Source organism: Astyanax mexicanus, chromosome 1 (assembly GCF_023375975.1).
Source record: "Astyanax mexicanus isolate ESR-SI-001 chromosome 1, AstMex3_surface, whole genome shotgun sequence".
NCBI classification, from domain to species: domain Eukaryota; kingdom Metazoa; phylum Chordata; class Actinopteri; order Characiformes; family Acestrorhamphidae; genus Astyanax; species Astyanax mexicanus.
In genome coordinates, this window is record NC_064408.1 from 74,783,524 (window position 1) to 74,798,542 (window position 15,019).

General features: G+C 41.1%; 1 protein-coding gene across 2 annotated transcripts; it reads left to right on the forward strand.

Moving 5' to 3' along the window:
- Positions 1-63: 63 nt before the first annotated feature.
- Positions 64-7,009, forward strand: hebp2 (heme binding protein 2). 2 transcript variants are annotated; one of them, XM_007260854.4, is made up of 5 exons: positions 64-197; positions 2,965-3,091; positions 3,194-3,329; positions 5,544-5,724; positions 6,010-7,009. In XM_007260854.4, exons 2-5 carry the CDS (start codon positions 3,020-3,022, stop codon positions 6,194-6,196), a joined length of 576 nt encoding a protein of 191 aa, XP_007260916.1. In that variant the 5' UTR covers positions 64-197; positions 2,965-3,019; the 3' UTR covers positions 6,197-7,009. The 2 variants fall into 2 exon arrangements, with proteins under 2 accessions (XP_007260916.1, XP_007260917.1); XM_007260855.4 differs by having other exon boundaries at positions 2,985-3,091.
- The last annotated feature ends 8,010 nt before the right edge of the window (positions 7,010-15,019 follow it).

The window sequence follows — 15,019 nt, forward strand, 5'->3', positions numbered from 1 at the left end:
TTTATTTTGGAGTTTCATAAACCTGCGCTCTCAGCCAATCAGAGGCTCTCTCGCGGTCACGTGCTCGACACGCATCCTCGGTTTTGTAAACAGTAGAGGAGTCGTTAGGGGAGTGGGGCGCTTAGTCACAGAGAGAGAGAACAGAGCGGACAGGAGGGGTTTTACCCGAATCTCCAGCACTTCTGCTTCAGAAACAGGTACGATATTAACACTGAAGTTACAGCTGAAGCTGCCGCTGTAGAATAAACTCGTAATAAGGACGATATTAGTAACTTAACCCGCTGCTCTCCTCTCTGTTACCAGAGCTGTTCTAACAGTGTCACTGTTTGTGTTTAATAGAATGGAAACTCTAGTCTGAGTCTGTGTTTTTAACGCTGTCTGCTTAAGTTTCTTCTCATATGACTGTTATCTGTGCTGGAAAAAGCAACTTAGCCTCGACTCTTGTTCAGTCAGTTTATCTGTATTGTCATATAATACAAAAACAAAAATGCTAATTCACTTAGGACAGGTTCACACTAGTTCACACTACACGACTTTCTGAGTGTTCAGTCGTTGTGCTGTGCACACTTCGACACAGGGTCACAATTACACTATTTTTTTCGCTGTGAAAAATTGCAGACTCACCAGGCTGCTGTCCAGAAACTCATTCATCACGAAAACACACACTCGAGAACTAGCCATGCCATGCCAGAGACTCTTTATAGAGGGGAATAGGCACTTGCAATGAGTCCAACATGAATGGGTTCAAGCAATTCAAGAGTTTAAAAATGTCTGATCAGTTTTATATTAAAATATGTACTTATGTCCTCAACACACAACTTTTTCAAATGTTTCAGCAACACAGACATCTTTTTTATCATTTTGAACTCTAGTTATACGCCTTTTAAACATGCTCTACCTGTATCTCCAGGATCAGCTCACCAACCAATCAGCTCACAGTAGCAGTAATGCTAGTGCTTTACAGTGTAAAACCTGTTTTCTTTAGATAAACTGAAATATACAGGCCCGATTTCTTTGCTTTTTAAGCAAAATGCATTATTATACTTTCTAAAATTAAAGAAATATTCACAACAAGTAGTTCATAATTATTTTTTAAAAAAAGTATTAATAGGTTTTTAGTTTTTAGAGCACTCACTCACGGGCTCCCTCTAGAGTTTAACAGTCATTCATGATATAACAGGAAGTGGCCAGAATCTCTAATAACAGCACTGGTAATGCAGGGGGTGTGTATTGGACCCGTGGTTCTCTCTTTCTGTGATCCCATTGACAGATTTAGCCGCTGCTCCTGACTCCCAGTCGTTGGCTGGCTCAGATATCTCATAGGAGGTAAATCCTGCCTAAAATAAAACTGAAATAAATAAAAAAAAACATTAAAATGAAAATGCAAATACCGTTGTGCACTTTCTTTTTCTAAACATGTGTAAAAAAATTATGACAAAATTAAAAACAAAATTAAATCACTTCATTTGCAGTTTAATTTTTCACTTGAGCACAGGTCATATGTGACAAAAAATAAAATTAAAATGAAAAAGGCCTTTTGCTATTTCATTTTCATTATCATACAGATATTTTACAGTCAAATCTAAAATAAAAAATATTGTGAAAAGAAAAATAAAACCTTCACATTGGCCTTTCCTTTTATTGATGAACTGCATAATAAATGTCAAAAATAAAATCAAAATAAAATGAACGTTTTTATTTATTAGTCCTTGCAATAGGTTGCATGTCTGAAAAAAAAAAACAATAGGAAAGTGACAGTTTGTGATTCAGTGTTTGTGGTTCAGCGCTTTAAGTGCCAAAATAAAAATGCAAACGCAAAAGAAGATTAGCGCTCTCTGCTGGCTCTCTCATAGTGTTTTCATTTCAGATTTATTTTTGGCAGTATTTACCTCCCATAAGATATCTAGCATGCCAAATATTTGCCAGGCGTTTGCAACTTGTTGGCGAGCAAAGATCGTGTAGTGTGAACCTGATATAACTTATACAGGAAAACCTTTTTAAAATTGAATGGAAATCAATGTAAAAGATTTTATTGCAAGCCATTTTAAAGCATTTTTTGAGCCGATTATTTTTGACATTTTGACACAATGTAATGAACAATACATTAGGGCTGCAGCTAATGATTATTCTGGTAACTAGTCCACTAATCTGTCAATTATTTTTCTAATTAGTCGACTAGTCAAGGAATATTTCTGTCATGCACTCTATCTCTGGTTCTTGTGAGTACTGTTCTTGTTCCTAACTTTTCCCTGAGTGTCAACATAGTCAGAAAGCCCATTACCCTCTCCCATGTTGTGTTTCTGCTCCCAGCACTTGCTTGTGTAGTGCACTGCAAACATTTTTTTAATAGACATTGTCGAGTATGTTGATGTATACAAATGGTGGCGGCACTGGGTTTTGGGTTCTTTATTTTTTCTATTGTTGGGGTTATTAGGGAGTTTTATGCTGTGTTGGTTTAGCTGTGGTATTTACCCTCTTGGTGTTAGTGTGGAGGGTGAATAAGGGTCTCTAATTACTGCTTGTGGAAGTTTATTTTCCGGTATGCCACTTGGTTCTAATAAAGATGGCCAAAACAGCACTATGGTTCCAATTTTAGCAATATTTAGATGAGCCATCAACCGCACACAAGGTAGCTTGATTTAGGCTGTGTCATTGTGTCTTTGGTAGCGTGAGTACAAGAAAAATGTGTCTTGCGTGGCTTGGAAAGGTGCAAAAAGCGTGTACTACTTCCCTTAATTAATCATGGATTTGTTTTGGGCATACTTTAAAATAAACCAATCTACCAATCTATGTAGTATTGAAGCTACAGTCTGTTTTCTCTGTTTAAATGTTAATTACTAAAATAGAATAAATGATAGACAAATCTATTCAGGTTAAAATAAAAGTATAGTAATTTTCAAAACATTCAGGAAAGTTCAAAATGCATGTATCTGTTTACTACCTCAATGATGTTGTATTTTATAGCTTGTGGATTTTCCTGACAGTTCGTTGTTGGAGGTTAATCACAAAATCTAGGAAGATGCTGAAATCTCTGGGTAAAATGTTTACAACAGGATTGGACAATCCGAAGTTTACTCTTCAAGAAAGCAAGGTTGGTTGTGTAGGTTCTTACTTTTTTAGGCTAACTTTCCCTCATATTCTTGCATATAAAGCATTTAAATAAAATGTATGTATGTATGTCCTAAATTTCCAGGGCCAGGACTATGAGGTCCGCACCTACCAGCAAACAAACTGGGTCAGTACCACAGTGACTGAAATGGATCAGGACTCTGCCTTAAACACAGGCTTTAACCGACTCTTCAAATACATCCAGGGAAACAATGAAAAGAGTAAGTTCTGCGGATATGTAGGCTTTGCTGTATTTTCGTGGACACCTCATTTAAAATTGAATTCAGCACTCTGAAGTAATTGAGCCCCATCTAGTACCTTCTGAATGAAGTGACCTGTGTCTCAGAACTGATCATTTAACATCAATACCTGGCCTCATTAATGCTGTTGTGGCTGAATACAATCAAAACTATTCTCCACAGTGTTTCAGCAACAAGTATACAGCCCTCTAAGAATAGAGATTTTTACTGTGGATAGGAGGGGACAAACTACCTAAAACTTCCTATAAGAAATGAATAGATATCGACCTTATCATTAATAACCCAGTGCTTTATATCACTGGGCCACATGGCCCATTTTATGATATATGAGAAGGTCTGTAGTCTAAATTTGTTCATGGATAAACCTGAATTAATCAATGTGTAGACAAGGGCTGTTTTTATTAATAATGTGATATGTATTTTCACAATAAAATATAGAAAGAGCTGTAAGAACATTTTGAGTAACAGCAAACTCAAATTGCATTACACACATGCAGCAACAGATGGCGCACTTGATGCTGAAGACTTTACTTTGCTTTACAAGTGACACAGCTTAAAAATATATGTAGCCACGCGAAGGGCCGAGAAACCACTGAGAAACTTTGAGATCTTAATTTGTTGTGTTTAACAGTGATACTGGGATTTCCAACAGGTTTCTCGCATATGTGCACTTATATCACATCAAGTGCTTTATTTTGTCAAAAAAAAAAACCCTGTGATAATATTGCTCAAGCAAGCAGGGACTGAGACAGATGAGACCAGAGTACATGTTCAGATTATTTTTTTATGAAAAAGGTTTTTGTAAATGCAAGCTTTGCTTTCAGCTTTGGATTTACAACAGAAAACTGAATAAATGAAACTATAATAAACAGTTATAATTCATATATTTATACATAATTTATAACTGTTCAATTGGTTTTACCTTTGACAGACTGGCAATATATGGAGCAAAGTGAACTAATTAAGTTGTAAAAAGTCTTACATTTCTAAAACAGAAACGAAAAAAATGAATTTTCATGGATACCATATTTTTGCACTTTAAGGCGCACCTGATTTTAAGGCGCTCTATCAATAAATGTCTATATTCTAGACTATTTTCATACACAAGGCGCACCGGACTATGAGGTGCTTTTTAAGCGGCACTTGTTAGGAACAGCGGTGTTGCCATGTTTCACTTCTAATTCAGCAGGTCTCGCTGCTGGGGGGTGAGACCTGTAAAGCTAAGCTAAGTAAACAAAAATGTAATTCTAAAAAAAACATTTTCAGTCAGACCAGCGCTGGATGTTAATCTGCACAGATTTCTTTTTTAGCGCTTCCGTTTATTTACAGTAAACTTAGATTTCCAGATTTCCACTAAGGCAGCAGCATTAGCATTAGTGGCTAACCGCTTATGCCGCCTAACTGCCGCACGACAAAGATACACTGAGGAACCCTGAGTGCTCCAGTAAACCAGGGTGATTATAGCAGACGGTTCATCCCATGTAGCTTGTTTTAACACAGTAAAAGTACAGGCTACAGGCCGATAATACTCACCTCTGAATGGCCGAAAAGCTAGTGCTTAGCGGATAATGCTAACACTGATGAAGAACTGAACTGAAACTTCTGTATAACGCTGCACTTTCGCGGAGTGATTTTACTGCTACCAGTAAAATTCATACATAAGGCGCACCGGATAATTAAGCGGAACTGACTTTTTTAGGAAATTTCTGAAAGTTCACTTTATATTCCAAAAAATACGGTAATTGTTATATAGAATCGCTAGGGGGAGTACTTGAGTCTTAAGGTTGCTCTCTGCTGCCTGAAATTGTGGTTCTAGTAGTTTTTACATTTAAACTGAAATGAAATCACATTAATAGAAAATCATAAAATTCAATTCATTACTAAACTGCAATTAAATATATGATTTTGCACATTTGCTGAAACTTGCTGCCTGCCTGCCTTATTGCAAGTATCGTAATAGCTAACGTGTCACATGTGCCACATTTTGCCTAGATCTATGAGCAGCAGATTTGTTAAAAAGAAAGTAGTATAGTAGTGATAGACTTAAACAGCACATATAGTATAATAGGACAAGCTCCTTCACACACTGATACTGTGAGAAAACATATGACGATTTTTGTATTTGCTGTTAATAAAGCTGTATTAATTGAGCATGCATATTCTGCTCTGTATCAGAGGTTAAGGTGGAGATGACTGCACCAGTCACCTGCATGATAAACCCTGGAGAAGGTCCAGCCTGTGAGAGCTCATTCTCTGTGTCCTTCTACGTTCCTGAAGAGCACCAGGCTGACCCACCCAAACCCAGCGCCCCGGAAATCTTTGTAGAGAACAGGAAGGAGTTCACTGTGTTTGTGAGGTACGCTCAGGGGATGGTGAAAGGGGATAACTATTCAGTGACTGAGACTGTAATATGCACAAGTGAGCTACACTGTTCCAAAATTAAAGTAGAATAATAGAATTGAATTATGCCATATATATATATATTTTTTTTTTGCACTAAAAGGTGCACTATCAATAAAAGTCTATTTTCTGATCTTTTTTCGTACATGAGGTGCAGGGGATTATAAGGTGCATTTTAAGCGACAATGGTGAGAAAAATGTGTAAATTTGTAGTAATAAATGTGTGTTTGTTTTTTGACAGAACCTATGGAGGTTTTGCCAACACACAGAACACCAATGAAGAGCTGCAGAAACTGATAGAGAGCCTGAAGAGGGATGGAATGGCCTTTAAAGAGGCTCCATATTACAGAGTGGGCTACGACAGTCCCTTCAAGCTGGTCAACCGCAGGAACGAAGTCTGGCTCATCAAACCAGAGGAAGGAAAGTAATGAGCACAAGTATGTTTACACTGTTTAAGGAAAAGAGGTCTGGATCATTAAAATCCTATCGTTTTTGGGAATTCTGTCTTTGCATTCACAAATGCCTGGAACATTTTTTAGGATTTTATAATACTCATTAATTTTAAGAGTTGAAAGGGTACAAATATCTTTAAATATAAGAACGCTACTAAATGTTTTGCTTTTTTAATATAAATGAAGTGTAAAAAAACACATGCTTTTTGTTGTAACAAAAACGATGTGACTTTAACAGATTAGTATTATGATTTCATCATAATAGATCATAGATCATTCATTCATAGATCATTTCTATTGATCTGTTATTAAAAATATAAAGAGAAACATTTGTTACAACATATTACATTAGATCAGACAGATAACTGACACAGCATAGAAGCTGTAACCAATCTTATGTAACATGATATAACACATGTCTCTGTTTGTTATTGGAATAGAAAGGGGACTTTAAAATGTGATTTTAATTGCATCACTGAATTGATAAATATTGCCTTGCATGGTCAGTTCTCTTGTGCTGCTGTTACTTTAAATCTTTAATTGTAATTAGTTTTTTTTATTGCACTTGCCTGTAATGAATAAATTGACCAGCCTAATGTGAACACTAACACATTCCTATTAACCTGCAGTCTGAGGCCTTGAAGTAGAATTACTCCTAAAGGGAGAGCTCATTAATTTTGATTATTTTTTTTAAACTGGAATGTATATACCAATAAGAAACTGTTTAACTCAAACGTGCTGTTGTTCTTTTATTGAATAATAAATGCACATGTTTTACAATTAATAGAAGGACTTTTTAAATTATTATTTAAAAAGGTCCTTCAGCTTGTGGAGGACATGACCTCAGCTCGTGTGAGGAAGTCCTCACTGATCTATGTGCACACACACAAACACAGGCCATGCACTGTCATCAGGTTTATTTTGGAGGTAACTATTGCTTGGAGATCATGTTCACACACTCAGCACAAAAGGAGAAGAGGACAATGTTTGGAGGGACAACTCACTTATCTCACCCTGTGTGCTGATGTCAAAATAACAAACGAGGATCTGTTACAGTACAGCACTGCACAGCATAACAATAGGCACACTGCTGTGTATCGCTGGACTGGCTGGACAACTGTTTTAACTAAAAAGGTTGACTTTGATATAGACCCAGAAGTAATTGTACATAAGGACAGAAGCTTTAAAAAACCTTAACCAGGATTTTTGTCAATTGTCTGCCTGATATTACACCACAAAATCTTGAGCATTTCTATTTAAGCATTACATAAAAAGCATTACATAAAATTAGCTCTTTCCTAAACTTCATTTTAAAATCAGTATTTTCCTGAATACACACAGTTCATGTCCTCCAAACCTTTAGCTTCATTATGTTTGTCTAGTTTTTACATTTTCAAATATGCAGAATTTGGGTTGATTCATGTTACTGATCTGAAATTATTAAGTGGAGTAGAGAGTGAACAGGCAGATTCTCCAAGTGTCCTATAGGAGATTTCAAAGCCCTCAAATTTTTTAAATGTAAAAAAGTTATTTTACTGCAGAGAAAGAGGGTTTTGTATCACCTACACCTGTAGCCTGTACACAGGATAAGGCATTTTAATAGGTTAATGTAATGGTGCATGAAGTACAATTATATATTTTTTTTTATAAATATCTATAAGTCACTATAAAATCATTCATAATACATTATGATTATTTATAAACATGGCTATTAATATTTTATAAAATTGAATGATACATAATTGTTTGTTTTGTATTATTAATTGTGATCATAATGCATGCAGTGATAAGGCTATTGTCACGTAGAAATGTATTACAAGCAAGTTAAACACAAACCAATTTGAAGACAAATAATAAAGTCCATTGAGACCGTATATAAGCATAACATAGAAACTCAAACGGTTACTATTTTCTATTATTTCTAATAATATATATATATATATATATATATATATATATATATATATATATATATATATATATACATATATATATGTATATATATATATATACATATATATATGTATATATATATATATACATATATATTGTGCTGCCTTCAGGCAGATATAAACATTTTGGGACCTTTATTTTATGTGCAATTAATGTAACAGCAATGTAGACTTTTATTTTGACGTATGTCGTCAGAGTTAGAAACAGGAAGTGGGAGGGAGGAAGTTAGTTGCAGCAAGGCAAGCTGAGGTTAATGTGCTGTAAGAAGGCCTCCCAAAGAAATTTGGACTTATTTGCCCCAGCAGAGGCATCACTTGTATGTATTCCTTTGTTAATATTATTAGACTTCGTTTTTTTTGGTAACTTCATAGTTCATGTCGAATTTATGGTGTTAAAAATAGTTATAAAGGAAATTGTGGATGATAGAGTAAAAACAATTGTTTGATGATGCTAAATGCTAGCTATAGGTTAGTTTGACACTGCATGTGACTGTGAATGTCAAGGTCATTAGTTTAGCTTGTCTGATTTATGTAAGTTACTTATCTTAGCCTTTATAGAAAGGAAGTAGAACCTAATTATATTCTTGATTGTTTTATTTTTAGTTTCACTTTCCTGACCTTGTGAGTGGATGAGAAGAATTTCCAATAAAAAGCTTACGTCACGAATAAGGAAAGTTTACCTTACTGTCTAACTGGGTTCCTACACCTTAGTGAGGACAGTACAGTGAAAAAGTGTAATTCAGCTGGAGTGCAACATCTAAAATAGCAGGAAGAATGAGTGAGAAGGCTGAGAATGCATCAGTACATACACACAAGTCAAGGAGCTCTCGCTCATCTACATCCAGTGCCGCTGTCAAGGCGCGAGCAGCAGCACAGGCTGCAAAGGTACGGGCTGAGTTTGCAGAGAAAGAGGCAAGGCTCAAAGTTGAGAGGGCTACCACAGAGGCACAGTTGGGAAGGGTTAAAGCAGATCTAGAGTTGGGAAAGGCAAAGCTGGAAGCTGAATTAAGCGCACTTGAGTCACAAAAGGAGGCAGCCGCAGCAGAAGCACAGGCTGAAGCGTTGGAATCGGCTGAATATCAAGAGAATTCAGTTAAGTCTGGTTTATCTTCACATGAGGTCCTTCAAGAGGAAATGGCAACACGCACGCAAGAGTATGTTGCAGCACAAACCACACTGCGCCGACACGGTATTCCAGTGTCTCTTCCCGACCCAGCACATGATGCAGCAATGTCTGAAGAGAGCTACATTACATGGCACCCTTCATCAGCGATAGGTCCGAACGAGGATGATGTACATGAACAGGGGGAGGCTCTCAGCAGGCCAGTTGGCCACAGCAAGCCATCATATCAGAGCGTACCTTATACTGGAAACCAAACTAGTCCAAATCGAAATAGTGGACGCCCTGAAAACGCCAAGAAAGCGCATTTCCTTCAGAATCCAGCGCTCAGTGCAATGACGCCGCCATACCTTCCTCGCAATGCTCCATCAACCTCACACGTGGCACCTGAAACAGAACACCTAGCACGTTACCTGGCTCGTCGAGAATTAGTGAGCACCAGCCTCTACCAATTTGATGACAAACCCGAAAATTACATGGCGTGGCAGTCATCGTTCTATAATGCCACTGCAGGCCTGGGGCTCACTTGCACTGAATTGCTGGATCTGCTCATTAAGTGGCTCGGACCAGAGTCTGTCAAGCACATTAAGCGTATACGCTCTGTGCACGTAGGACGCCCAGATGTAGCACTACAGAAGGCATGGGAGCGCCTCCAGCAGTGTTATGCTGCGCCCGAGGTCATGGAGAAGTCTCTGTTTAAACGACTGGATGAATTCCCAAAAATATCAACAAAAGATTACGGGAAACTGAGGGACCTAGGCGATCTCCTCATGGAACTGCAAGGTGCTAGAGGAGAAGGTTACCTCACAGGATTGGCATACCTGGATACAGCCAGGGGAATTGGGCCCATCGTTGACAAACTACCCTATGGGCTTCAGGAGAAATGGCTCGCAATTGGCTCAAGGTTTAAAGAAAAGAACCACAGCTATTTCCCTCCATTTGATGTCTTTGTCAATTTCATCAGTCACGAAGCACGGAGAAGGAACGATCCCAGTTTCGTCCTACCATCTAGCAACAGCAGCAGTTTGAAATCAGACAAAGCAGCTTCACGCAACTTTGCAAGCAAAGTATCTGTTCAGAAGACAGAGTTTTCTTCAGGTAAAGATCCGCTTGCAGATATACCTGAGAAAAAAGCTGAAGGGCCAGAGAAAAATTGTCCCATCCACAACAAACCACACCCGCTGCAGAAATGCAGAGCGTTCAGAGGAAAGATGCTTGAGGAGAGGAAGAGCATTCTCAAAGACAACGGGATGTGTTTTAAATGCTGCATGTCCGCTAGTCATCTCGCTAAAGATTGTAAGGCAATTCTGAAGTGTGCTGAGTGTGGCAGTGACCGTCATCATGCTGCCATGCACCCAGGTCCTCCACCTCAAGCTGCGAAAGGGCGTCCACCGCTGCCAGACAACGGCGGGGAGGAAGAAGTACCAGCTGGTGACAGCACAGTCATTCGTTCCAGCTGCACACAGGTTTGTGGTCCAGGCCGAACAGCAAGATCCTGCTCAAAGATCTGCCTGGGACGAGTATATCCCCAAGGTCAACGTGAGAAAGCGACCAAGATGTACATAATCCTGGACGACCAAAGTAATCGTTCATTGGTCAGATCCGACTTCTTTGAGCTTTTTAACATCAAAGGCCAGTCTTTCCCTTACTCACTTAAGACCTGTGCGGGGCTGGTGGAGACGTCAGGCCGCAAGGTAGAAGGGTTCCAAGTTGAATCTCTGGATGGGCAAACCAGTCTACCACTTCCGCCTCTAATTGAGTGTAATGAAATACTCAATGATCGCTCTGAAATACCCACACCTGACGCAGCCCGTCACCATCCACACCTCAGGAGTGTAGCACCATACATACCTGAGCTTGACCACAATGCGGAGATACTTATCCTGCTCGGCAGAGATCTCGTCAGAGTCCATAAAGTCTTGCAGCAAGTGAGTGGACCTCCAGATGCTCCTTTCGCACAAAAATTGGAACTAGGATGGGTGCTTGTCGGGGATGTGTGTTTAGGGAGTGCACATAGACCAGTCGTGGGGACATTTAAGACCAATGTGCTGGAGAATGGCCGTCCCTCTCTCCTTACACCCTGCAAAAGCTTCATAAAGCTGACTCAGACTATGTCTCATGGCGAGAAGCAGAACAGTAAGTCCACAAAACCATCACTGGACGCCATTGGACAGAAAGTGTTCAACGAGACAGAGAGCGACAACAGACCTGCCCCATCCATTGAGGACACAATCTTCCTGGAGATCATGGACCGAGAAGTCTACAGAGACAAGTCAAACAACTGGGTCGCTCCGTTACCTTTCAGGGTCCCTCGACAGCGCTTATCCAACAACCGCAAACAAGTATACACTCGCTTCGCTGCGCTGGAGAAGACACTATGGAGGAAACCGGAGATGAAAGACCAGTTTCTGGAATTCATGAAGAAAGTATTTGAAAAGAAACACGCAGAAGTAGCTCCGTCACTAGAAGACAATGAAGAGTGTTGGTATCTGCCAATCTTCGGAGTCTATCACCCACAAAAGCCTGAGAACATTCGCGTGGTCTTCGATTCAAGTGCCAAATATTCTGGAACATCTCTGAATGATGTTCTTCTCACAGGACCAGATCTCAATAATTCACTCATTGGGGTGCTGATCCGCTTTAGGAAGGAGCAGGTTGCAGTGATCGCTGACATACAGCAGATGTTCCACTGCTTCCTTGTTCGCAGCGACCACAGGAACTATTTGCGTTTTTTGTGGTACAGGGACAACGACATGTCCAAGGACATCATTGACTATAGAATGAAGGTCCACGTTTTTGGAAACAGTCCGTCACCATCTGTCGCCATCTACGGTCTCAGGAGGGCCATCCAAGAAGGTGCCCACAGACATGGAGCGGACACAGTCCAGTTCGTGAAACGTCATTTTTACGTCAATGATGGGCTCATTAGCCTACCTACTAGTGCTGAAGCCATCAGCCTCCTGCGTAGAACACAGGCCTCCCTCAGTGAGTCAAACCTGAGGCTGCACAAGTTCGCTTCAAACAGTGACGTCGTCCTCCAAGCCTTTGCACCAGAAGACAGGGCAGTCGTGAAGGACCTTGATTTCAGTGGTGAAGCTACGCTTGTGCAACGCAGCTTAGGACTATTGTGGGAGACCACAACAGACACGTTCACATTTGCTGTCTCGCAAGAGAAGAAGGCCTTTACTCGCAGAGGAGTGTTGTCTACGGTGAACAGCGTCTTTGATCCGCTGGGCATGGTCGCACCTGTGACCATTGAAGGCAAAAGTCTCCTGAGAGAACTCAGTGTCGACATGTGTGACTGGGATGCACCGCTACCAGAGCAAAAGCTGAAACAATGGGAATCATGGCGAGAGTCGTTGCATGATTTAAGCAAGCTGCACATCCCACGTGTATACACTGCGACATCACTGTCCAGGGCTGAGCACACAGAGTTATGTGTGTTCTCTGATGCAAGCACCAAGGCCATTGGAGTGGTGGCGTATCTGAAATCCAAACAAGCTGATGGAGACATCCAAGTAGGGTTCATCTTAGGGAAGGCTAAGCTAGCTCCACAGTCAGAACCAACTATCCCTCGGCTAGAACTGTGTGCCGCAGTATTAGCCGTCGAAGTCGCTGAACTCATACAAGACGAGCTGGACATGAAGCCGGATGCGGTTAAGTTCTACTGTGACAGCAAGGTAGTGCTGGGTTATATTCACAATCAGACCAAACGCTTCTATGTCTACGTTCACAATCGAGTTCGCAGAATACGTCAGTTCACAACACCTGACCAGTGGCACTATGTCAGTACAGAAAACAACCCTGCTGACCACGCATCTCGGGCAGTTCCTGCGTCGCAACTGGCACAGACCACATGGTTCACGGGACCGGACTTTCTATACAAACAAAGTCCACTTGATGAAGCCTCGAAGGAAGTATTTGAACTTTTAAACCCGGAATCAGACGCGGAGATACGCCCTGACGTGAGCAGTCTTTTGACTCAGAGTCAAATCACAAGACTCAATTCCGCACGATTCCAGCGCTTCTCATCAATGCGCTCTCTCACTAGGGCAATTTCTCTACTCATCCACATAGCCAGATCTTACAAGAACAAGTCCAGTCAGTGCAAGGGGTGGCACTACTGCAACCTCCCACGAAATCCGGATGAGTTGTCTCAAGCCAGACACATCATTATCAGAGCAGCGCAAGAAGATGCATACCTTAAGGAATTCAGAACACTTGAGAGCAGAAAGGCTGTAACTAAAGACAGTTCTCTTCAGAAACTAAGACCAGTTCTTGAAGGAGATCTGATTCGCGTTGGTGGCAGACTAAAACATGCTGACTTGAGCAGTCCGGAAAAGAATCCCATCATCTTGCCCAAGAACAGTCATGTTTCCCTGCTATTAGTGCGGCAGTGTCACGAAGATGTTAAGCATCAAGGGCGACACTTCACAGAAGGGAACCTGAGAGCTACAGGCCTTTGGGTCATAGGCGGAAAACGGCTCATTGCTTCTGAGCTATACAAGTGCGTTGTGTGTCGGAAGTTACGGCGCAGAACAGAGGAACAACTTATGGCCGACTTACCTTCGGAACGACTACACACATGCCCACCTTTCTCCTATGTAGGAGTGGATGTGTTCGGACCTTGGCCAGTCGTGTCAAGGCGCACACGAGGCGGACAGGCCCAAAGCAAGAGATGGGCGATGCTCTTCTGTTGCATGAGCTCCCGAGCCGTGCATATTGAGCTCATCGACTCTTTGGACACCTCTAGTTGTGTTAATGCACTTAGACGTTTCTTTGCGATCAGAGGACCTGCTAAGCAAATAAGATCAGACTGCGGAACGAACTTCGTCGCTGCTGCAAAGGAACTGGGACTCAGTCAAAACAGTTCAGTCCAGCAGTTCTTGAGCCAACGAGGGTGTTCATGGGTGTTCAATCCACCTCACTCATCACACATGGGAGGGTCATGGGAACGTTTAATAGGCCTCTCAAGAAGGATCCTGGATGCCATCCTGCTGCAGGAGAATGTCCAGCTCACTCATGATGTCTTGAACACTCTCATGGCAGAGGTGGTTGCAATACTCAATGCCAGACCCCTTGTTCCAGTCTCCACTGACCCAGAGTCACCCTTTGTGCTGTCCCCGTCGATGGTTCTCACCCAGAAGGCAGGAGTTCCTTCACCACACGGGGAATTCACGGGAAAGGATCTTCTCAGCAGGCAATGGAGACAGGTGCAAGCCCTTGCAGACTGTTTCTGGCGCCGCTGGCGACAGGAATACCTTCCCACTCTGCAAACCCGACGAAAGTGGAGAGAGATACGACGGGATGTGAAAAAAGGAGACATTGTTATCCTGAAGGACAGTCAAGTCGCACGCAATGCGTGGCCCATGGCAGTGATTACAGCGGTGGTCCCTGGCAGGGACGGCAGAGTGAGGAAAGTTGAGCTGAAGACAGCGGGCAAAGAATCCAAGCCGCTCCTGAGACCGGTGTCGGAAGTAGTTCTTCTGCTGCCAAAGACTGAAACTTAAAAGCAGTGACATTATTGGTTAATAGTGGCCTTTAAGGTCAGACGGGGAGTGTGCTGCCTTCAGGCAGATATAAACATTTTGGGACCTTTATTTTATGTGCAATTAATGTAACAGCAATGTAGACTTTTATTTTGACGTATGTCGTCAGAGTTAGAAACAGGAAGTGGGAGGGAGGAAGTTAGTTGCAGCAAGGCAAGCTGAGGTTAATGTGCTGTAA